Source organism: Lingula anatina, chromosome 2, assembly GCF_051362555.1.
Source record: "Lingula anatina isolate TDL-2025a chromosome 2, LinAna3.0, whole genome shotgun sequence".
Classification (NCBI taxonomy): domain Eukaryota; kingdom Metazoa; phylum Brachiopoda; class Lingulata; order Lingulida; family Lingulidae; genus Lingula; species Lingula anatina.
The window spans coordinates 35,295,170-35,321,291 of NC_141768.1; the positions used below are offsets into that span (position 1 = coordinate 35,295,170).

Consider the following 26,122-nt stretch of genomic DNA (forward strand, 5'->3'; position numbering starts at 1 on the left):
ATATTAACAGCAAGACAAAAAAGGGAGACGAAGAGTCTTAGCATCCAAAAATGTGAACATGAGAGAATTTGCCAGCCAGATTCCCACGCAGACAGAACTAAAACTGAAACTGAAACCAGCCTCCAAGAAAGTGGTTTCAGCCACCCTTCAGTTAACAGTGTCATGCGTGTTCTTGAGGGAAGGAAAAGCTACGTAAGTGATAAATCTTTCAGTTGTTAACATAGAGAAGTAGTTACATTAGGGATTATTTTCCCAACTGGTGATAGTGATGAGTCTTTCTGCTTTATGATAATGAATGCATGCCTCTTATATCATAATTCTCAGTCATTGTCAGATCTGAATAGCATACATGTATGTAATGATTTTACATCATTTAAGTCATTTCAGCTGCATTTGGTTTATTCATCATTTATCAGTTGCAATTTCTAAATGAAAGTAATTACTTATCTCATTCCCTTTTATATTGGGAGCTGATTTGTCATTTTCAGCTGCAACTGGTTTATTCAGTGATGATTTGTAGATGGTAATGAAGATTTCTATTGTTGATCACTTTCCTAATGGGGCTGGAATAGTGATTTGTCATTTGAATAGCCTCATTTAACTGAAAGAAAGTGAAAATACTGTTTAATGTCAGTTGCTTTCATATTAAAAACTTATATTTTTAATATGATTTAATATCTTCTCCAGTGATGAAGATATGCAGAGCATTGCCAGTTTAATGAGTATAGGAAGACCAGATATAGGCAACATTGATGACTTTGATGATGAACAGGATGAGGCAAATGCCAGTAAATTCTCTGAACTTGCTGCCAAGTTAGATTCCCTGAATGATGAAGAGGATGATTTAAATCCTTTTGGGGATCCCGATCTCCCTGAGCAAGGTAAAAGAACATATTATCACTATCTTGAGAATGCCTGCACAATGCCTGTCATTAGAAGATAAAAACATATATATTTAACATATAAAATATTGAAGACAAGACATATCTGATTAAATTTACTTTCTAAAATATTTCAGCAGCTTCCCAGCCTCCTATTTTTGCCACATGTTCTGGCACACCAAAAAAGAAAATCATCACAATTGCAGAGGGACTGAGTCCATTCGATGAGGAAGACAATGAAAATAACCCATTCAACGAACCAAGCAATCCATTTGACGAATCTTTGGACTCTCTAAATCCATTCAATGAAAGTAAATCTGAGACAGCTTCAAAGAATCCCTTCGAGACTTCCACAGAGGAGGAGGAATATCGCCACATGCACCCGCTCAACAGAAATGCCTCATATGATAAGAAAGGGAATGTAGAGAGGCCTATGTACACTGGCACCCCGCCCGCCACACCCCCTGAGGAGCGCAAGGTGCTGAAGCCTATAACCCCACCCAGTACCCCACCTGAGGAGAGAAAGGCAAAGGAGCAGAAACTTAGGTATTATCTTACAACCTTAATTTAAGGCTCGTTGCCATTAAAGCTGCCTGTTAAACCAACTTTGCAGGGATTCTCACTGAATGCAATCAGTTTAACAGACTAACATGCCTCCTCCTGGAGTTGATTAGAATATAGAGCATGTTGGAAACCAGGATGCTTGTTAATCAGTTAAACTGATTGCTTTCAGTGAGAATCCTCATGGAGTCAGATCAATCTAGATAGCTTCAGTGGAAATGAGCTCTAATATTATCATGGCTCATGCCATTGTCTCATCTAACACAACTGATGGCAAAATGTACCAATCACCTAGTAAATACAGTCTTCGCTAAAACATCGACAGTTGTGTTCCCTTTCACTTACATATATGGCAGATATCTAACAGTTAGTATTCCTGAGGTTCCTGATATGAAGCTATAGTGATGACAATTTAACATTTTCTTCAATAACTTCAAACTTGTTGTTAACTCCATATCTCTAGATTACAAAAATCCAAGACATTAGGACATACACCACCCAAAGCAGACCGAGCAGCACTTGAGCCTTTGAATCTCAACCAGGTAGGTTTTGTGGTCTTTGGCAGGATTTGCACTCACAATTTATTGCCTTTTTTAATTTAACCAATTTTTTTTTTTTTGTTGTTGTTGCTTTCTGGTCATTTGCAGTTACACATTGAATTATTTTTATGCTGATGTTCACTTTTATTTCTTCTGTAATGTTGAAATATCAACCTTATCTTGTCAGATTTCAGTCTTGCCTAGTCAGATTAAAATTTTTATTTGTAATATTTTTTAAATATTTTTTGGCATGGGCATAATTGAAATTTCAATTTTGCCTAGGCCGATTTGAAATCTGATTGGATTTCAATCTGGCCTGCTGTTTATATAAAGCAACTCCTTCTTATCATGTTTTTTTTAAATAATGCAAAACAGGGTTTTGGTTATAATCAATGGTAATTAGCTACATTATCTGTTTAATGCAGCTCTCTTTAAGCGAGCATAGAACAGTTAGAGTAGCTTATGCATGATCGTCAAATTTTGCCTGGTTTCAGCAAACATTTGGAAAGAATAAAAGCTGAGTTTTAGAATCGGTTCATTAGACAGCATCCATATTTACACATACACAAACACAGAGTATGGTCTTTAAGATAAGGGAAGCAAGTGATTTTGATCATTCATGCCCAGGCCTTATCTGAATTTTATATTTCACCAAGGCAAATTACTAGTCTTTTGTATTCCGTTCAGATAATTTTGAAGATGAAATTAGGACTAATGGCTTTGATACAATTTAATGCTCTCATGTTGTACACACTTAATTGAAATGTCGTGTTTTTTATGAGTGCATTAAGTAACCCAGGTGTGTAATCAATTGGAACTGAGGTGTAGTTATGATGTGGAAATGTTTTATGGTTCGAAATGATTGCGTGATTTCCCAGGAACTGGTGATCAATTTCTGTCGTGGTAGGTTGTCGGTGATGGAAGGGAAACATGCAGCTCAACTTCTACAAATTGACAGCAATCACTCTGTTTAAGCATCTCGCCAGCACACAGTTTTTGATCACAAATTATTGATTTTTGAGCATTGGGAATAGCAGTAAGTACCAGGTTTGCTGTGGTTATAAATACATAGGAGCAAAAAAAGTATCAGTTTTTGCCAGTTTGTTCTACTGAGTCACTGATTCTTCTGTGATTGGCTGTATGGGTGCCAGCTTTGTTGAACCGAACAATATTGCAGTTACTGTGGCATCAGAGTTAATCAAGCAAAGAATTTAGAGGCAGTTTATGCAATCACAGCAATACGACTTCAGACCAACTCGTATGGAAAGCGAAGACACCAGGATAGAATAGTGGAATTATTCAAGCACTTTCGAAGCAGTTTTGTCACTTTTTTGCAGCCAGTAATGCTGTTGGAAGATAATATGCAGGAAATGCTGCGTGAAATTTCTGGAATTGGTCTTGACTAATGTTGTTGTTGTGCTGTAAAAAATAAGATGTTGGCGGCAGGAAAATATTGTTTGTGCTCCATCTTCAGGGAGGTATGAAATCATAAATGGTGATTTTTACAGTTTGATATTAGTGATCTGAAAAAGGAATGATTAAATTTGAAATATTTGTGTTAGCTGTTACGTTTTTCAGTATTCAGTAATCTTTCTGAATGGTAGAAATTTGAAATATTTAGCATTGAAAAAATTTATATCTTAAGATCTGTGAATCCAACAAAAATTTCAAAAATTCATTTCAGTGGTCTCTGAAATTGACAGTTTCAAAAGAACATCTCTACCAGAAGTGCCTTCAATAACTCAATCACACCTTGCAAACGTCCTTTGAGATGATAATTGTTTCTTTCGTTTTCCCTTCAATCTTTTATTGTATATCATTTTTCTATATATAAATTAATGATAAATCGAGAATATTTTGATAAAGGAGCTCCCACTAAGTGACCAAATCAAATGGTTTCAAATTGTTACTTCCAAACACAGAAGAGGAACCAAGATAAGCCAATTAAATCGCAACATCAACATTATCCACATTTATTTTGCACCTTGCATATAGGTTGGAAAATATTCAGAAGCAAATAATAAAGGTTTTAACCAATAAGTAGTCACATTGCTGCCAGGTGAGAGTTTACAGCGACCTCTGTAAGTGTTTAAGCTAGCTTATTTCAAGATTCATTTAAAGTGAAATTTTGGCCACAAAAGCCGACCAAATGCCAACATATTGTTTCAAATAGTATACCTAAACCATATTTCTCTTTTTTTTCCCCAGAATGTTCCAGGAACAGGTCAAAAGTCCAAAAGTCAATTTTCGCCTGCCATGTATTTGATCACATGGTGTCAGGAGGTCACTAAAGGTCACAAAGGGGTCAAGGTCACCAATATGACAACATCCTGGAGAAATGGATTAGCGTTTTGCGCAGTCATTCATTACTTCAGGCCTGATTTAATGTAAGTACATGATGCTTGATTGATTTTCTATGCTGTTTCATCCGTTCTGGCTTAACGAAATCATTCCAGACTTGAGCTCAAGGGTCATGATCGGTAGTCCATCCCCTGCGTGCAATATTCAGCAAGTGGAAGGAAAGAAATTGAGAGCAGACTTAATTACAGGACTGTTTTCACAACAAGATTCAGCTTGGGGAAAGTGAATTCAAATTTTATCTTGATTGATTTCCAATTTGCATGGAGATGATTATGACTTGCTCTTAGTGTTTTGTGTTTTCATCGTCAAATGGGTAATATGTTCGTTCTAACATGATCGTTAATGGCACTTTTGGGACTTTTTTAAACTCTGTTCATTTTACACCCTGCTTTGGAATTATTGTAAGCAATTATTGCTAGTTTTTTATATTATTCATAGATAGTTCTGCCCTTGTGCCATTATTCCAAGTTTCATGTTCACAAGTTGAATCAACTTTTTTAATCAATGTTTCATCAGATATAATAAAGCATAGAAAAATGACAGCTCACTAATTACACTGGTGACTATTTTCAAAGGGATGAAAAAAGTGTACAATTAGTATCTTTTATCAGTGATAAACCAACTGCAACACCCTATTGTGTCCGTTTGGCTCAAACCTCTGGTGCCACAGACATTGATTACCTAGTCGAGTGTGTATGTACAAGTCATTATGGCCATCTTCACATCCGGAATACAGCTCTGCTAGCTGTAATATTCCTAGTAATTCAGCAAGATCCCATCAAGAAAATTCAATTCTTCACACAGGCAACTGGATGCATAACTTGCAGCATTGCTACTGACAGCTCTAAATGTCATTTTGCTCAGTAACTCCGTTAATAGAACAATAATATGGCACATTTACCACAAGGTTGCAGTCGAATGGCCAGTGGATGTGACGACATGGGCTATATACTTGTGTAATAGTTCTGACGGCTCCATTTTTTACTTTCAGAGACTTTGACAGTCTGTCTCCCCATGACATCAAGGGAAATAACAAAAAGGTGAGAGAAAGTTGAACCTCTTTGCATTGCTGATTGACTGGTTTGATTAAACTGTGGGCTCTGCGGTGAGCGTATTGTGACACCAGGCATTCCACTCAATTAATACTGATAGAAAATTACCATAGCCACTGGAGTGTGTGATGAGGCTACAGTTAGTCACAGTCAGTGTTAAAAATCAGACAACTTTTAGTAAGACTTCTGGTTCTGGAAAGATATTTGAAAAAGTGGAGTGAGAGGGCTAAGACTCGGATGAATAGTTCTATTTTGGCCAACCAGAAAAGGTATGTCACAAATTATGATATGTTTGAGAAAAAATGTAGGCAGTGAGTCTGTTCATGAACATGTAGATGAATAAATACAAATGCACAAAACTGTAGCATGAGAACATTGCAGTGCAAGAACTGTTTGTGAAACAAGATCTTATGTTCATAGCTTAATAACATTGACAGTCATGTTAGGCATATACTTGTACCTACTTTTATTTGTTAAATGTTTTTAAAAATCAATATTCAGAAGTATCCAGAGTGACTTAAACAAGATGTGTTCAATAAAAGAGTGAACACCTTGACTATGAAGCATACCACTGAAAAATTTAGAATTGAAATACATTTATGGAAATTTTATCCCAACTTCTCTTGATTACACATAATCCATAACTAATGAGCCAAAATGGATATTAAGAGTGCTTCTTCCCCATAACTGAACACTAGTTGGAAATTGTTGTTGGGAAAGAATTCCGCCTAATTTTGTAGAAAGCTTTTAGCTGCCATTTTCAGAATGAATATAAATGAAAACCATCACTTAACTATAATGTTTTCTTATATCGGGTTGCTGTCTTAGAGCTTTCTTATATCGGGTTGCTATCTTAGAAATCAATTTGGGAAATACAAATGGAATTTATGGCCAAGATATGATATATTGATAGTAAGACATTAGGCAATAGATCAATGAATTTTTGAGTACTGTTATGTTGGCAACATGTAGTACGATTTCGTTTTTCAAATAAGGCCAGATAAGTTGGTAAACAGGGAAATATAGACAAAAAACTTTTTGTAATGTATTATATTATGTATGTACTAGTAGCTACATTTTAGGGTTTTCTTTAGAATTTTATTTTAGGGGTAGGAAACGCCAAATCTAACAGTGTCAGTGATTTAGAGCATAAAATACAGCAACAAAAATTTGGGGGGGGAGCAGTTGTTTTTCTCCTTACCGAAGCAATTTCCATTTTTTTTCAATTGAAACAAGTTTGATTTCCTCAAACTTAAGAGTTGAAAAAAAAAGCTAATTAGGAGCATGGCCTGGTCACCTATCACAAGCCTGCTGATGCCGTAGCTTACTTTCACATTTGAACTCCATCTTGACAAGTCCACTCATAGAAAAATGATGAAGCGATGATGGTAATAATGATTGTACAAGACAATTTTCAGATTTTAAACCTTGCCAGCTTGATGACTCCCCACAGGGGGGGATTACTCCCCAGTGATCAGCCTTATCTTTTTAAACTAGCATCTGGTAGATTAAAAAGAGATGAATCAGATAATTGCTACTGATCATTGGAATTTCAAATCTGTCCGAAGACCTCCCTTTGTGCTGGGAAATTCAGATTAGAAAGTCCCCTGACCATGTCATTATGCTGGTAATGATTCTCGTTTTTTAAAGCAGAAATGACCACCTGTGTTTGATAAAAAATTCTCTTTGAATTTGAAGAAGATATCTCTGTGTATTTTAAATGCATTAGCAGAGATAGCTGGAAGAAAGTAGTGTAACTGATTGAATGATTTTTAAACATATTTCAATCATATTTTTGTTTGTTTTGGTTTTTTTTTAACCAATTAGGGACAAGAGTGGAATAGGGTTTTCATTTTATGATCATTATTTAGATAAAGCTTCAAATTAATGAATGAAGATCAGTATAGAAATTGCAATTAATGGCAGCTGCAGAAAGCGTAATATATTTTGATAAATGAATCATCATTGCTACATTTGTCATGACATTAGTACACATGTGTATTTATTGATTGTCCTCAGTTTTCGTAATACTGAATCACAAACATTCGATGTTTTAGCCATTTCTTGTGGTGCCCAAAACCTGTTCATACGTAGGACTAAGTTTGACTTGAAATGGACTTAACTACACTGTTTGATGTCTTTTAAAAACCAGATTCATTAACATGGAATTTCAAGTCCAAGGCACAATGGAGATTTACATGTAATATGTGTCTGATGACTGCACAATCTGGTTTAGTCAATTTCAAGTCATAGATATTCTTGTTTTGCAAGTCTCTTGATGCCATTTGAACCATATGACAAACATGTTCTAGATATAGTTATTACATATTTGACTGACGGGTTATCATACAACATCACTGTATTTCTACAGGCATTCGATGCTGCAGCCAGCCTGGGCATACCAAAAGTCATGGAGCCATCTGACATGCAGTTACTAGCAGTTCCAGACAAACTCTCCGTTATGACCTACTTATATCAGTTAAGGGCCTTCTTCACTGGACAGTCACTGGAGGTCCACCAGATTGGGACCAGTGCTAACGAGAGTACTTACACTGTAGGGGAATTTGATACTGATAGTAGTGCTAGGATATCAAAAGAAATGTACGGTAAGGAAACAGAGAGTAAAGAAAAGAAACCATTCAGAAAGGGAAAATCGCCCACCAAAGACAAGAGGCAAAGTGTAAAAGATGACACAACAGTCAAAAACAGCACTGTCAGAAAGGCACAGACTTTACCAAAGAGACTTCCCACTGATGAACGTTTCATGTATGACAGCAGGAGTTCTGAAGAGAGAAGTACGACTAGCGAGGACAGATCAAAGAGCAGTAAGAGCCCTAGTCCTGCTGTAGAACTGCCTGCTCCGGTGACACAAGTGCAATTAAGTACAGATAATGTGGAAAAGCCAAAGTTAATGACAAGGAAACAATACTACAATCCATTTGACTCTAGTGATGATGAGGAGGAGGAGACAAAGCCCTCCGTATCATCTGATGTTGTTGATAATGGTGCTAAAAAAGAAGAAATTTCTGCTACCCCTGCCGCTGCCGCTATTGAAAAAGAAGCATCAGCAGTTCAAGAGAGTACACCAAAGAGCGAACCCCAAGCTGCAAAGCAGCACAGATACAGGTAATTCTGCTTTTAATACGAATTATATCTTAAATAATATCTAAATCAACTTTGACTTTTATACTGAAATAGTCTGCTTGAACATCAACTGTATTATCAGTATATGTATACTATTTTCAGTACTGAACAGTGATGGCAATGCTGGGTACATACTGGGTAGAGGTTGATAACTGCCAGTAAACTGAACCATTGCGCATGTAATAAGCTATGCTGTATTTTTCTGAGATTATGAAATATGTTACTTGTGTAGTGCTTGCGTGCAATTTTTCAATTTACTAACTTTTGCCCTGCCCAGTGGCCTATTATAAAGAGTCATAAATATTTAATTGGTCTCCATGTTTTTCAATGTTAGAAAGAAAAGGGATGCTCCAAAGCCTCCTGTCCAAATAGACTCGAGTGCCAAGGAGTCCTCTGACAACAAAGAAAAGACCAAGGAACAGTCTAGTACAAAGGTATACTTTGAAAGCCCATGTAAGATGCAGCTAAATCTGATAGCTGTTATAATGGTAGTGGCATATATGAATAGAACTTATGTCTCCAATTTGTAGTTTATAGAATGAATTACACATTTATTTTTAAAAAATCCTATTGGTCTCAATTATTTAAATTTTTTGTGAGAATTGTTTTTCATCAGTTTCTTTAAAATAATGCTGTAAGCATTAAATTATTGGAATGTTTCATTCCACACCAGACTTAAATAGACTACCATATTAATTAAATACCTAAGCAAATCACATAGCATTGTGGTCTTATGTTCAGACTAAGAGCCGCCACTTGCCCAGTGTTCCAGCCAGTAAATCAGAGCCTGCCTTAAAGACGGTTGCTGCCAGAAGTCCTGTCCAGTCCCCGACAACACCACAAGAAGCTGGACCATACCAGGTACGAATCAACAGTGTACTGATGCGGTATATAGTACTCAATCTATGTACTAGTAGTTTGACATGCTTTCATATTATAATATATAGATATATCTAAAAAGAAATGGAATAACAAATATAATTTCATGGCTTCTGTTGAACTCCTACAGTCAGCTTATTTAAAGATCATCTACTGGACATGACAAGAAATAAGTCTCCATTTTCAGAGACAGAAATCCCGCCACGATGAGCTGAAGGACCGTGCCAGACAGCTCCTAGAGCAGGCCAGAATGGACGCCGCCTCTCACAACCATCCAGAAAATAGAACCATTGTCAGGGGGCAGGAGGTGACCACCAGTATGAAGGTAATACAACTATAGCTTCATGTTAGTTAGGCATTTTATCCAGCTGTTACATTCTTTACTTTTAATTAAAACATTTATTTTACCTTCAGTCTTTGACAGTTGGCTTTGATTGATTAAGGACTGCGCTGATACAAGATGTCAGGCTTTAGAAGCATGTAAAAAATAATTTGATTTTCAATGACTCAGAAAATAAGCCTGGATGATATTGCAACTTATATTTTGATTGGTAAAACCACTGGGTTGACAGTAGTTACTCATACACCCTGCAAACTGCTGTTTTAGGTAAACGATGAAGTACGACAACAGCAACTCCGAGAACGTGCCCGCCAGTTGATCTCGGAGGCAAGAGCCAGCTCTGGGAAACCAGAGGTTAAAAACATCACTGAGATTATATCAGACAACAGCAAGAGGGCAGGTAAGAGTTATGACTAGATAAGGTATTGCTTTCCTTTTACAGTTAAATGTAATATTTATATATTAGTATTATCATTATTTATTGTGCTTAATATGATTTGGGTTAAAGTTGTGAAAAAAGGTGCTTTGATCATTTGCTTTCTTTTAAATCTTCAAGTTGTGTTTTCTGTTTATTGCTATGTTTTTTTCCCTCTGCTCCCTAAAGTCCCTTTACTTATTTACCCCTTTTCCTATAAAAATAGATGTAATTTGATAATAATGATAACAATAATAACAAGTAATTGTATGCAAAATGAGCATTTCAATGAACTTTTAAAATGAGGTTACTTATAGATATTTTCCTTCATATATTATGCAAATGAGGTTACTTATAGATATTTTCCTTCAATATACTATGCGTTTATTAGAAAAAATCACTGAACAACAATTACTAGCATATATTGTATTAGCAAGAATGACAGATTGACATTTCCATGTATGTGGACCTGATAGTATCATTACAGTCATCTCTTAAAGTTGATTTTTCTTTCATTATTAAATCATCCTGTCATGTCCAATTTCTCTCTCCTTCCATCTTGGTTGGCTGATCATTGTTTATTGTGGTGCTGGCACTGGTGAACAGAACGCTTGGGTGTTAAGTTCTACCAGTTTAAGAGAAATTCCTTGGGCAGAAGGGGTAATTTCAATGTGTACTGACTATGCAGCCTTTTGATAATAATTAACGTAGGACTAGTGTGTGAATGTAGGCATAATTAATAGGGCAAGCATGAGAACCTGTTACTAGTAGTTGGTGGGGTATTAAAAGCATGTGCTTTATAAAGAAAGAATGGATATAGTTTTACATTTTTTACAATCAGGTGACAAATATTGATTTTTTTGTGAGATAGTTATTGCACTGCAGTAGTTAGAAAATTAGACTTTTTAATAGAAAAAACTACAATGAATGATTTTTAGATGTGAAGAAAAATTTGCTTAGAGCATTAATACCCTTACCCTTTTTAAAACCTGCATCTGAAATTTAAACAGTTCATCAAGCATGAAGAATTATAACCAGTTTTAGCTAGTAACAGTAATATATTTTAAGTATTGATGAAATTAAAAGCCTTCTAGCATAGAATTTTCACGTAGCTATTTCTATACGAAAGCCAAACCCAAAATCTCTAAGAATATTGTGCATTTGAGTAAAACTAATTCCAAATGCTTTTTCCAGAAAATGAGCTGTCAGCTTTGCCTTTAATATTAGCTTTTTTATTGGCACAGTCGGGCTTTGACTAATATTTACAAAATGTGATAAGATATATCTGTTCTTAGAACAGGGAGTGTTTGTGCTATTATATTATGGTGTTTCAGTTTTCATTTTAAGGCAAGCTTGCATGTTACAACAGTATCCATTAACTTACAATGCAGATGGGTGGTTGTCTAGCTTGCTTCTTCCAATGATGGAATGTGTGATGATTTTAATACCGTAATATATCAGATTGGATTAAAATTTTGTAACATGAAAGTTTTGCATAAAGCATATATTATTAACTACTGTTATTATGTTTAGGGTACATTTTGTTTATGAAAGTTTCTTGTAGGTAAAGTCTTTATAGTTGCTCTAAGTGCATTTTGTATTTAAATTGTTCAAGTATACTTACGTAAATAAATATTGGCTCTTTAATGAAAATTCTCACTCGTTACGTAGATGTAGAAACATCTGAAAAAGATAACAACCCCCCTGCAGCAGATCCAAGTACAGCTACTGATGGCCGCCTGAAGAAACTGATGCTGTCTCGTCCACAATTAGCAACAACCCTTGCAACAACTGCAGCCAAGCTGGAGGCCTCTCAAAATGTAAGTAACAGTTCATTTAGTATGCAAACACAGAGATAAATAAAACAGAGTTTTTTCAATTTTCATATTGAATTTCTTATAAGTGGTTATGCAGTGGTTATGCATTTTAAGAACTGTTCATGTTTATGGAATAAGGAGAACATTTTTGAATGTGGCACTTTAATAGATCGACTTGTGACTTGTTAGAAATTTTGTTTTTTATGATACAAGGATTGTAATTTGAAAATGAGGGATGACTATCAAATTTTGATTTTGTGGACACCATTTTCTTAGATTTTGCATGTTTTAAACAGTATTCACACAATCATTAGATATTAACTACTTGTAAGATCTTTGATGTGATAAATATGCTTTAAAGAGATTTTAAATTTTTAGAAATATTTTTAATACTAAAAATATCTCAGTGAACTGTACATTTGGATACCAATTACTTTTTAATTGCTGTATATTTTAGAATACTAAAGAGGAAATTAGGCGACCATCTGGTGAAAGGACTTCTCCTGTAAAACCAGCCACACCTTCTAAAGGTAAAAACTTATCTTTCATATATGTTGCCAGTGTTTTTTTGATGTATTTATTTTTGTGAACTGAATATACTTCATACAGTAATGTGAATGCTTGGAAAAAATCAAGATCATGATTATGGTAAGATAATGGTGTTTAAATAGAGAGTGTTTCAGTAAGACAAGCTCTTAATTAGGTTTATGTTTTTATTTTCTTTTATTTTTCTCAGATGAATTGAACAGTGGTGGGGAGTCCGAGTCTGAAGGGGAATCTGGAGAATCGGACAACATTGAAGTATGAGGAAGAGTGTAGATTTATAATTGCACTCTGAATATCCATAATAATAAGATAATCTAATGATTATTCCACTTCTGAAAATGTTTTATAAAGGAATGCTTTAAAAGATAAAACTTAATGTTTATAATTTATTGTTCCCTTCATATAACTTTTTGAAAACTTTACATGAAACTTGTTTTCAGAGGTTTTTGATCATTTACTGAATTCAGGCCATTGTCCAAATAATGTGATTTTGTTCTCATTAAAAACTGTAAATACACATGTTGTTTACAGGACTTACTTGATACCAATGAATATGTGAACAATGAGATGGCTGCCTTGGAGCGGGAGCAGAAACAGATAGATCGCAGAGCGGCGGAGGTGGAGAAAGCCCTGCGTAAAGTCATGGATGATGGTAAGTGCGAGGGACAGAAGACTAACACCCAACAGTTTAACATTTGACAGTATGTACATGATGTTGGCTTCTCTACATGCACAGTAAGAGAGAGAGATGTTTATGTGTTCTGTTTTTTCTTGCCTTTTTCCTTTCGCTGCGGGTGATGAAAGTGTAGAGTTCAAGGAACAGTCAATGTTCACCTGAATCGCGTAAAAGATTTTTTAAATATCATTTTAAAAATTGTGATATATTTTGATAAAACATGTAATTAAAGAGCAATATTTAAATTTGCTTTGGGGAAAAAATGAAAAAAATAAACTAACAAAACTGAACACAGTGAGCATCTCCTTCAGTGATAAACTTGGTTCCTGTGCATGCTAGACTAAAGGCGCATTTACACTGAAGATAAGTCGACCCTTTTCTATACAACACTGCTCTGTGGGTTGTCTGACTAAGCTTAGCTCACCATAAGTAAAGCAGCATGTGTTATATCTCTATTCACCCACCCTACTGCCTTTACAGGTCATAACACGTGACTAATATTTGAAAATAAAGAGATGTCATTTGCTGCCTATAATAAGTTAAGCTTAGTTTGTTTCAAAAAGGCTGGTACATAGAAGAGTAGACCTATCCCCATGTCAGTGCGCCTTTGGATTAAAGTTAGATTTTGTAGTGGATGGTGGAGAAGGTAAGAGTTTTTTAGTAGTAATCCTGCATGATCAGTTAAATGGGTGTAGAAGTTGTTTATTCATAACACAAATACAAAAGCAGTGGCAGAACCCACTGTAGTAATATCTACTAACAATACCTGTGTACTCGACAGGTAAGTGATGTCTTTGGTGAAAGGCTGGGATGGGCCAAAGGGTCACTGAGGCGAGTGCCTGGTCCTGAACCATGTAGAGTTAGTGGAGTACTTGCACTTTGCATGAGCTCAATATTATTGTGCATGATGTTAAATTATGAGTATTCTGTCACAAGGAAAAGCAACAGGGAGATACTTACATCGAATAAAATGACACATCACATCTTTATTAACATTTCCATTTTAATCATAACTACACACTGCAGGCTTTTTTACTAAATCAAATGAAAATTATCTCCTGGCAGATTAGCAGTTTTATATTTACAAATATTCAAATGAAACTCTAAAAATACTCTGGAGTTAAGAGTGCTGTGCATGTGACACTTTCCTGTAGTAAAAAAATAAGGACCAGTCCTTCAGATATTTAGCAGTACTAACTTGGAGTGAGTATATCTTAAATTATTTCAATTATGTTATCTGTGTGTCCATCATTATTGTTCTTCATGTTGTACATTCTCCTTGCGTGATTTGTAAATTTGTCTTCTTGCTTTAAAATTAATTTATCTCTAAAGCTGATTTTTTCCTTGCTTCTGTTGCAGCTGTTTCTGTCATTTAGTTTCCAATCATAATTCATGTTTTGTACAGATTTGAGCTTGATTACTTCATAATATGAGGGCATGTTGATCTTCGTGTCCAATATCAATGTTATGATTCTTTGCAGTGGCATAATTTATCACATCTTATTTCTCAAGACATTTTGGTATAAATGGAAAATTTCTATTTATAATATGATTGGCATATACAGAAATTGAAGCATTTTTAACTGCAGAAAGCATATAAAAAAGAATTTTAGATATTTTGGCACATTTAGTGTTCCTTTTTTATCAAAAGAACTAAGTCAATTTTAATGTTTTTTTAATCGATTTAATGTTTCTTAAGCAAGGGAAATTTCACATGGAAATTATTCTCCTAAAAAGCCCCATTAGAAAAAAAAAACAAAAAACAAAACATATGCCAAATTGTCTTAACATGCAATACACATATTTGGCTGATCAACCATTAGTTGTGTTTGTGTTGTGCTTTGCTGAGTACAGACCTAGATGTGCTTGAACCCATCCTAGACCCAGATGAGCGCCACCGTAGTTTGAGGAATCCAGACTGCATTGAGAATGGTAGGTGGTGCAGGGATTTCATGGAACATGGTCACACAGCATTTCATTTGGTAGTCAAGTTTAATGGAAATTGCAAGCTTAGAGAAGTCTGACTGCTGATGGTGTTTCCCCATATTTGTGATCAGTTCTTTTGATCATTGTTTAACGATAACTTGATAGAACTTGGGTTGGTGGCTGGTAGAATATGAAGAATTTTCAATGCTGATCATTGATAAATAGCAAGATGTATTAAGTTTATGGTAAATATATTATAGATGAATGGAGAAGTACATTGATTGGGGTCAATAAGTCCACTCCAGCCTCCATGTAACATTCTATCATCAACAATTGGGTTTTTATTTATAAAAAAGATTGACCAAATATTCTATTGGACTAGCTGCCAATTAGCTTACTCCATCAACAAATACATATTGAACAGAAATTCTTTAATTAAGAGACTATTACATGATAATTAAAATGCATAGAATACCACATCTTATTGTGCTTCCAGGTGCTAGCAAAGCTGAAGAAGAACGTCTGCTGCAGGAATGGTTTCTTCTCGTCAACAAAAAGAATGCTTTGATTCGTAGACAAATGCAGCTGAATATTCTGTAAGTGATGATTGACCCTTCAAATTAACCTTGGTCTATGGTGATATTTATTTTATACTCATATAATTTCAAATTAATGTATTATTTATTTTCCACACTAAGATTTTTTGCCAAAATATGGCACATTCCTTGAAAACCCTAAAGAATAGAATGAAACAAATGTTTAAAACCATGATTTTTAGTGTGTAGTTATTATTATTGAAACATAATATTAATTCAAGATAACAGGTAAAAATAATAAAGATAATGAAAAATACTTAAATGACATCAAAGTAGCAAGAAATGAAACAAAAAGTGTGCTGTCCCACAAATACAGCAGTTGAAGAAAATGGCCTTTTTTGACACTGAGAAACGCAATCACTTTCTCAACCAGTGTGCTGCCACATCCATGGTGGACACCTAACACAATTAGTAGACTTTGGTTCTAAATGCAGTCATTCAGCAGACCTCTCCAGCATTGTATAGATGTGGTATTTTTGTCCTTCATTTTATACATTCTGATTTTGTTTATTTTATTGTTTAATTTAATTTAATTTTGTTTTATTATTTGGTTTAATTTTTTTGCAACATTTTGTCAGTATTTTGGTACTTCGTTAATATTCTTTGTTGCTAGCCAATTGTTTTCAAACATTTGGTATTTTTGTCCTTATTTTTATCCTTTCTTATTTTATTTATTTTATTGTTTAATTTTTTTAAATATTTAGTTTAATATTTAGTTTAATTTTTTTGCAATTCTTTGTCACTAGCCAATTGTTTTCAAACTTTGTAATGTGGTTTTTGGAAAGGTCAAGTACGCAATTTTGAAAGAAAAAAAAAAAAGAAAGTGTATTAATGTATTTTCAGAAAGAAGAAAAAATAGCCAATAACAAATAAGATAATGATTTACAATGCATGCTTTTTAATGGTAATATTTGATCAGTAAATGGAAAAATAATGCACTAAGAGGATGTTTTTCGGAGAAATAAGGGGGCATTTCTTTGTCAAAGACCAGACAAAGGGTATAAATGTTTTAGGTGCTGGATGTAAAAAAAAATGCCAGGTGGACAATTTTAGTAATAAAATTTTAGGATGTGAGCTCAACCTTTACTAAACACACCCATCCTAATGATTTATTGGAAAAAATGTCTTAAAATGTAACTGAACACTTGATATTCTGTCTAGGTTTGTGATTATTTTTAATCATTAATTTTTTTATGTTTTGGATAAATTATGAAATGCATTAACCTTAAATTATGAGCTCTATTTTATTTCATTTTAACAGTAGAATTATCAGGACATTTTCACAGACAGGATTTTTTCTTAGTGATTTTGCTTTAACTTCTCCCAGATCACTGGTCACTTCTAGCTCTTTTCTTAAAACCAAAATTAAATAATGAAATATATGGATACATAGTGTGTTAAACCATATGCTTATTTTTATCCATCAAAAATTAAGTAGTTTTTGCAACTTTTTCTACTTAACAAACTGTGAAGAAATAGATAAAACTATATTACTTACTGATGTGAGAAAACTGGTAGAATCCAAATACACCAGAAAAAAATGAAAAAATTCATTTCAGTTTCACACTGAAAGTATGTTATCAAACTTGCAATGTTCATCAGAAATACCAAAAGCCGATCAAAACAATAATAATTTTTCTTAAGAAGATTAATGTTAATCTTGATATGCAATGAACTGAAGCAACCCTAGCTTTCTAAAATACAAACAGAAATATTAGAAAAATAATTCTGGGAAGCAGAGTTAAGTCCTATGTAATTATTATGGAATAAACAACATTGCATTTCAGTGGAATTACCATGTTCGATGTCAAATCTATACCCAAAACATTTTTACAAGAATGAATAATTAAATCATGTATTATGAAATAAATGGATTTATCTTCAGTTTTTATCTAGTAGAACAGACTCCACCTAGTTGCGAGGACGGCACACAGACAGGAAATAATGAGCCAGCGAGGGTAGAAAGTTGTAACTGTGGCAGGTTGGCATGTTTACACAGACAACACTCCGAATAAAATTAGTGAAGGCTGGGATTTTGTGCTGGACTAATGTGCTAAAGGCTTGTTGTTATTTTTGTTTAGGCCTTTAGACTTATTAGCCCTCATTTAGGGAGGGGAGGTTGGGTAATAGTGAACATACGCATCTAAGACCCAGTCTCGAATAATTCCACCCCCATTGTCCGGCGTTATATCATTTTGGGGCGACACAATGTTTAATAACTGACTGTAACCAGTTGAGTGGAAGAAAGGACCCTTAGTTTATGCTGAGGCAGTGTGTTTTACCTGGTTTCTCTAACCTTCCCCCTCAGTCCAGCTTATAAACTTAATCACAATGAGGGACATTATAATACCAAACAACATATTTGAACTGATCTGTTTTAATAGAGATTGGGAGAGGTTTTCTAGCCTTGGGGGTCACAGGCCCTGGGGGCGGGGGGAAGGAGTAGGTGTAGTTAGTGCAGACACAAGTCAGGAAGGAGTTTACTGTTGAATTCAAATACGGGGCTCCAGCCGTCAGTGGGCTGTTCACCCGAGAATAAAAACAAGCAAACAGTGGTAAATATTTTCTCACCTATTACCTCCATTATTTAATTACCATGCGAGAAACTTACATTTATTCAATTAATGTGAAGTGGACGGGTATATCGGGTTGTCAGGAAAATATGACTGGTGTCTGTGCTGGCTTTACACAAGTTACGAGCGATGTTGATTTGTCAGGGACGGCTATTGTATGACTTGATGCCAATGGAGCCAGTCTCGCTGGACGGTCTCAGTGTACAGTTTACTTAACAGATTTTAGTGTACATTCATTGACCAAGTCCTGACCACTGGGGTCAGCAGGTGCAGGCATTGTTCACTTTATCTGAGGAATTGAAATGTCACCATCATTTGTCGTGTAATGCTAAGAATCATGTGTAAGCGTTAATTACATTTTGATAAAACAATGGGACTGGTTGTGTGTAATTAATGCATTGGCTTTTTATTTGTTTTTGATAAGATAGTCACCAATAATGGAAGATTATGTAAGACAATCAAAATTTAGATTAAGAATATTTATTAGATTCTAGGTGTTGTTAAAGGTCTATGTTAACAAAAAAAAAAAAAAAAAAAGAAAAAAGAAAAATTTCTTTAAATGATCTATTTAATGATTTCATTGGAGATGAGACTTTGGCATTTTTTGGAACTTTCAAATGGTTTTTATCACACTTAAAAAATTGATGTTTATGGGGGGAAAGTTAAAGAAATTTAGTTGGTTAGCCGTATACCTTATTTGGCTGGATTTAAGAGTGTGACATTTGTTTACTCATTTGCTTCTGTTTGTTTTATGGAAATGTCAATCGCAAATGAGATAGGTGTCTAAGAAAAACATTAAAATGAAAACAAAGTTGAGGACAGATCTTCAGGTGTGTTTTGTTGAAACATTTGGAATGGCTTCTCATTACTGATTTGCCTTTATTTTTGTTAAAGATTAGAGTAACATCAACAACAGCATAGTGCCTAAAGGAAACGTTATTGATATAAAAACAAAGTTTGGGTTAAAAGAAAATGTCATGTGAGAAATATGTTCTTATGAAAGAAAATATGAGGATTTCCTCCAGGTGAAGTGTTTCTCATTATTTTCTCTGAGTCTGATTTTGCCAAATCAAAACTTTAAAAATTTATAGAAAATAATGTCAACCTTAAAAAATTTAACCAATGGGATGGGTAATAATTCATTTAGAAAATTAAGATTGAGTTTTATTTTTTAATGACTGCAAAATCCTAAGATATGGCTTAAACTTATCGGGGCTACAGAGAAAAATACCTATTGTTGAAATGTTTTTGGTTTGTTTTATACTCTTGAAGGTATCCAAAGCTAAACTAAATTTATGTTTAGTAATGCTGTTGACCAATCTATTTAGTGAAAGCATGTCATTCAGAATGTCAAAGAAATTATATTCACATTTAATTTGTTTGTTTAATAGTCAGAGCCATTTAATTGTCCACTATTTATTAAGCAAGGTCATGTTTTGTTTGAATCATTTACCATATTTGGACAGCATTTTGACAGGTTTTTCAAGAACCAAACGTGTTTAACCGTCCAGCTATGTCAATGTAGTGTAGCACAGCAGGCGCTTTGAGTGGGTCCTGTCGCCGTGTTTACACTGTATCCATTTCAAGACCGTAGAAAGCAAAGCATAGTGTCAGGAGTACCTCAGTCTGTTTGCTGTAGGTAAAGTTCATTCTCTGAAGGACATGAACCCAGAAGAGAGACAAAACAAGTGTTGATTTAGGGGGACTCTTTCCAGCCCTATTTCCACAGTTCCCAGTCAATATTTCACTGCCCTCTGTCACCTTTATATTGAGGAGGTTCTGGAGACGTGCATGGAGCACACAGAACAAAACCACTGCACAAATAGAGGCACCTAACGCGCACATAACTGAAGGCGAGGGGTTGTCACCCTCTGTCACTCTAACACATTAGGCTGTTTTCTAACCATTCTCTATCTGTGGACTTGTCAGAGATTTACTACAATGCATGTTTGGCTCTCATTGTGTCGGTGTCAGGACTCAGATTGTGCCAGGAAAGTTTGCTTTTTGACTTAGCCTGGCTTGATCTGTTTCACCATAAGCACTTCATCACACCTTGTCTGAGGTGGCAAGTTTGCTACAGTCTCTGTGTGTATATATGTGTGTGTGTCTCCTGTCCATGCAATGTGAGGCAGTGGTACTATATACACACACACACGCAGGCACAAACCTCATAAACTGATACAACGTTAGGATCTGGTGACACAGCACCAAACTGTTTTTGTCCCGCACTTGCTCGTGTTACAATCAAAATATTAATTCATCCTAAATATCCCCCAGTAATCCTGCCCTGGAGTTGCGCTCTCACTCCATTACCAATTCACCACATTGTATTCACCAGACTAATGGTTGCATTGAATTCTAATGCTCAAAATCCTACATCGACAAAATGAACTATGTCATAAAACATTTGCAGTGACAATGGGGAGCAGGGTGGCAGGGAGGGACTTGCGGCAGCCTGCATTCAGAACACTCTTCCTGAAATGGGATTTAGGAAACTCCAGATTTCTAAATCTCTTGTCTGGTTTGGAGGCTTTTGGGGAAAAACTGTTGTCTGAAACCTTAATCCTTCAAATTTCTGAGTCAATTATTTAGAATTGCTTAATGTGTTAAAGCACTTCAGGAGACAAATATGACCTATGGCTGCTGAATTAAAGCCAAGTATTAATTTCATTTAAATGGAGACCTATATTGATTGCTTCTTATACTCCTTGTCCAATGTCTATTCACTGTTGATGTTTTCTTTCCTCTAAAAAAAAAAAAAGTCAATGAAGAAAATCAGTGCCCCCTGTTTTATTCTCTGTTTGCCATATTCCACTACATCAGCAGTGTTGAGAATTGGTTGTAAACCAATTACAATGATACTTCTTGATGATCGTCATCCCCCAAAATCCAGTCAAGTAGCCTTAGAAAAGTCTGGGCTTGGTGTAAGCTGCCTATAATCTCACGCATAGCAAACTTGATTTATAATCTTCTGAATTGCTAAGCACCATCACATTTTTATTGCAGAGAGAAGGAGGACGACTTGGAAAGAAGATTTGAACTGTTGAATAGAGAACTCCGTCAAATGATGGCCATTGAAGGTGAGATTTAGATTGAGATTTGACTTCAATTTAAGTAAATTTTACATAACCTTGTGAACTGTGGGCAGCTTCCATGTTATTTGATACCTGCCCACTTGACATACCTGCCTTTGAAGGGACAAGAGTTCCCACTTTTAGAACATTCAATTGCATGTTTGCCTGTCGCCCAATTTCAGAGCTGTTTTGGGCCTGTTTGTTTGGACACACTACAATGGAGCTTTTTCTTTGTAACAATAGATGCAATAATCAAGATATCACTAAATTAATTGCTGCAGTATTTGGTTTGCAAATGATGTACTCGAGTTCTTGCTACGTTTCGATCTGTAGTGCCATCATTGTTCTCCGTGTATGGCTGGGGACCACTTAAAGACCCGCAGTTGTAGATTGTTTGCAGTCGGTAAACACGCGCTCTGAAAGACATGGGCGTATTTTCAACCATACAAATCCCTGGAGCATTGTCACCAATGCAAAGCATAGGAAAATTACCTATCCACTTTATGTTTGGAAAATATCTCATTTGGTAACTGATCTGGTCCCGATATTGAAATAGCTGACTTCATCAATAGTAGAAAATGTTACCCTTGAATTGTAATTAAATTTGCTGTGGAATAAACTTTTGCTTTTGAAAGAGTCGACATTTGTATGCATGTTTTCTCAAAGGAGGCGAGAGGGATGTGAAGAAATTCCTTTGCCAAATCTTTATTGAAAAGGGAATATTTTTGGAGATTATTGCTTATGAGTTTATGTTTGTGTAAATGTGAATGGTAGATCCATTGCTGCCTTAGAAGTATAAGCTTTGTTTGAACATTTAATGAAAACCTGAATTTTGGAAATTCATGATCATATTTTAATTGGTTCCTAAAGTGTTTTGATATGAAATCTTTAAATAATAAAACAACCAGTTTAGAGAGCTGTGATAGCATAAAACAAAGTGTCTAAATTTAGAAACATTTCAAATATAATTGTCCTAATCAGCATTCTGTAAATTAATCATCAAATATTCATTCCTTTTAGTCCCATCCATTAGCAGAGTTCTGGGTTAAATCCCTGGTAATAAGCAACCCTGTAATGTTATTGATTTCTAAACACACAGCAATACACGCTATAGGGACAGGCAAACTTTTGTGTAACTGGAAATTTAAATCTTGTCAAAATTTATTCAGTGTACAACTGATTGATTAAGAACATAAATTATGCACTATGTTTATTATAGTAATTAATACCAGTGAGAAAGAATGCTGTCTGAGAAATTGGATGGAGTTTTTTTATTGCGCTAATGAAGATAAAATATTGCGTGGTATTGATGTTCCGTTGTCAGGAACAGATTAGGTGTTTCAAATATTGGATGCAAAAGAGTTTCTTTTGTGTTTCGCCAATACGGAAAATCTACACTAAGGGCTGGATCCAGTCTTCCATACAAAGTGAGTTCTCAAGTTTAAAATTCCAAGGAAGAAGATATTTGCTTTCTTGAGAATCCCAAAATTCATTCTCTTGGCTTAGACCGTACGTACCTGGATTGTTATCAAAATGCTTTTGATAATTCACTTTATTTGAATTCACTTTATTTAAATGAAATTGAATATGTTTTGAAAATTGATAAATTGAAGAGTTTTTTTTATTATGAAAAAAATAGGGATTTTTCTAATGCTTAATAAAAAAATGTCTGGAAACAAATTTAATGTCTCTCTGGAAAATTCTTCCCACCTTCCAGCTGACCATTGAAATCTGCCACTGTTGTACCGCAACAAATTATTCTGTATATTTAGCTGTCTGTCTCTGTAAAGAAGTTCATTTGACATTCACGTAAATCAAAAGTAAATAAAACAGCAACATATACATTTTGCATTAAATATACACTTAGAATTACAAAACATTTTGCTCATTGATGCATACTTCATTGCAGTTATTTTTTCTCATAATTAATACTTTGTTCAGTTGCATCATCTGTGATTCATTTGTTTAGCTTCTATAAACATGCTGGCACCATAAATATATAAAATTGTATTTTTTTTTTCTTTCTAGAATGGGAGAAGACGGAGGCTCAAAAAAGAAGAGAAAAATTGCTGTTGGATGAACTCATAGGCATCGTGAACAAGCGGGATGAACTTGTACAGCACTTAGACTCCCAGGAAAGAGCGTACGTTTTTGAAATAGGTTTTATGCTGCTTGATACAAGCATTTTTATTTATTTGCCTATTTCCTATTTTCTTTAAAACAGCAAAGCTGTCCTAGTTCCTGGGCAAGAAGTAACACTCAATCAGTGTAGCCATGGACTTTTCTCAGATAAGACAAGTATCCCTGACTTAGGAGTACTACTAGAAAGTTTTGTGTATGTGTGTAAATGTGTATGTTTAATTTATTTTAGCGTGTAAGGATTTTGTATTATGTAGCTATGAGAATTGCCAGACTGGCTCATACATTATTTTATTGCTTTCTGCAGTATACAAAGTAAATGGGTCAAGGATTATTTCTGTGATTATACTACTTTGATTCATATAATTGTTATACAAGAAAATATATATCAAACATGAAAATTGATAGCCAACATGTCTATAAAGCAGTGCTGTGACAACATGTATATTTTATAGATTTAATTATTTTAGTGTCAACTTCTGATCTCCAAATCATGCAGGTGGATATCACATCTTGCATTTAAAAAAAATCAGTCATGAAAAATTCAGGATCAAATTACATTTTGTAAGCCTAGAAATAATTTTTTAGGATGTGAGCATAATAAAAGAGTTTTCGAAGTTTGGATAGCAAAATTCAAATGACAAAAGCTCAAATTGCATTACTTTTTTAGTCAGAGAAATGAGATATTTGAAGCACATGGGCGTATGCTGGATGAAGAATGAGTCAAAAGGGAAGTTAGGTTGGACAATAGTATCACCAGGTGCCCTCAACATATTTTGTTGACTGTTGTTTACTTTTGGTGGGAATCTCCAGCCCAAGGCCATGCTCTGACTCCCTGCCGAGGGTGCACTCAGCCACCCCGGTGTCACAGCCAGGACTGGAGGATGCCTAATGAGTCAGAAGCATCCGACTGGTTCATAACGTACCTGGAAGGAAAGGGGACCCTTTCACTTCACTGTCACAACTATTTAAAGTGTCGGGTTTCTCTTTTGTACTTTCCCCCCATCCTTTCCCTTGACATGCCTTTAGTGAATAGGCTCAGCCCACTGTGCTTTGGGAAGATTCCTCTCTCCACAACATGAATGATCAGCATTTAGGGACAAATTAGTGTTCTGCTCATTTAGACATTTTGTATCTTTTTCTGTGGTTAATAACCCATTCGGAAATTGGAAGCAAATTTCCCCCCTCTTTTGCCATTGTGTTTGTTTTCTATGCTCAGTGCCCAGACATAGAAAGTCTCAATGTGATGGAGAGTGATCGGAAATAGCAGAAAATTGATTACAGAGGACTTGTCTGGTAAAGGTAAACAGCTAGTCTGTGGTAAACAAATGATCCTTCAAAGAGTGGGGGGAGTTCATTGGGGAAAATCATCTTCCAGATGGATTGCCCCACACAATTGGTTAGTCCGCTTAGACACGATTTTTGGGCTAAGCATATAGTAAATACATAACACTGTGATTAGAAATAACTGTCGCATTTCTGTATGGTCATGCTGTACGTAGGACCACAGCTGTGGTGATCGTCTGAAGCATGCTCACTTCTCACGCTGCTTAGACGACACTAGTGACAGCATATAAGCTGCTATTGAAAATAATCCAATGAAATAGAGACTGTTCTTCTCTCAGAATAGGAGGGTAATGCTAAATATATGTCCTACAAGAAATTCAAGGCAATACAAAAAAAATAGAGAGTTAATACCAGTGTCGCCAAAAATTTAATTCGGTACGACAGTTATCCCACTGGCATCACATGGTTTCATCTCACAGCATCCCTGCATTTAAATGCTTAATGTCTTGCCCCGTGTTGAACAGTTAAAAGGTATAAACAGTTTAAGAAGCTTAAACGGTTAAGTCCCCTTGTCTTTCTAAGTGATACATTGTATGAGTTAAGTATAAAAACAGGAGTCAGGTGTTTTCGCTGGCCCCCAGGGGTATGATCAAGATCTCCTGCACAGATGATAACCTGGCTATAGATATTTGACAATGAATTTCTGGGGCTAGGGTGATTAGCTGGCCATTTTAAACCAATTAGCTTAAGATGTGTGGAGTGATCTCTGGATCACTGGAGCTGGCTTTGATTTGAGAATTTTTTTAAATAATCCGTGTTGTGAATTATTTAATAAACATTTTTTGCAGGGGGGGAGAATTAGGTTCTATCTGTTATATCATAGAATCATATAATAAACAACCGCCATAGATTCATTAAAATTGTTTGTTCCATACATTTTTTAACCAAAATGTAACTTGTGTTTTAGGAGTAGTAGGTTTAAGAGAAGGCATAGTTCAGTAGAAAGGACTGAATGCATAACTGTGTTTAAATATATATTTATTTATGAGTTGATTCTAAAACATATCCACAAGATCTCATAAGTACATTCAGTATTTTTCAAATTATTTTACTCAGTGAATCAATTCATACTGCTCTCTCTAAAAAATAGTAATATTGATATATATTCTCTGTATTTTGTCTTTTATATGAGATTTTTTCAGAGGTCACACTGTCACACTGATTAAGCAATGACGTTTGTTTAGCTTAGTTAAAAAGTTCTATGTTTTTCAACTTCATCTGGTAAATTTATATTGAATTTCTTTTTTTTTCCCTCC

The 26,122-nt window shown here is 35.0% G+C and overlaps 1 protein-coding gene across 7 annotated transcripts in view; it reads left to right on the forward strand.

Annotated features, from left to right (window-relative positions):
* Positions 1-26,122, forward strand: part of LOC106150693 (EH domain-binding protein 1-like) — a 36,401-nt gene that overhangs the window by 8,166 nt on the left and 2,113 nt on the right. For 4 of the 7 annotated variants that reach the window (XM_087004454.1, XM_013523630.3, XM_087004455.1 and 1 more), the window contains exons 5-24: positions 11-192; positions 688-881; positions 1,019-1,427; positions 1,906-1,984; positions 4,190-4,368; positions 5,334-5,382; positions 7,766-8,520; positions 8,873-8,972; positions 9,280-9,399; positions 9,605-9,742; positions 10,025-10,157; positions 10,779-10,832; positions 11,844-11,992; positions 12,447-12,519; positions 12,726-12,790; positions 13,067-13,187; positions 15,066-15,143; positions 15,634-15,733; positions 21,313-21,386; positions 23,409-23,523. In XM_087004454.1, the coding sequence (XP_086860580.1) occupies positions 11-192; positions 688-881; positions 1,019-1,427; positions 1,906-1,984; positions 4,190-4,368; positions 5,334-5,382; positions 7,766-8,520; positions 8,873-8,972; positions 9,280-9,399; positions 9,605-9,742; positions 10,025-10,157; positions 10,779-10,832; positions 11,844-11,992; positions 12,447-12,519; positions 12,726-12,790; positions 13,067-13,187; positions 15,066-15,143; positions 15,634-15,733; positions 21,313-21,386; positions 23,409-23,523 (3,167 nt within the window). The remainder of the gene's footprint in view (positions 1-10; positions 193-687; positions 882-1,018; positions 1,428-1,905; positions 1,985-4,189; positions 4,369-5,333; positions 5,383-7,765; positions 8,521-8,872; positions 8,973-9,279; positions 9,400-9,604; positions 9,743-10,024; positions 10,158-10,778; positions 10,833-11,843; positions 11,993-12,446; positions 12,520-12,725; positions 12,791-13,066; positions 13,188-15,065; positions 15,144-15,633; positions 15,734-21,312; positions 21,387-23,408; positions 23,524-26,122) is intronic. The other 3 variants (XM_087004457.1, XM_087004458.1, XM_013523633.2) reach the window with 3 other exon arrangements.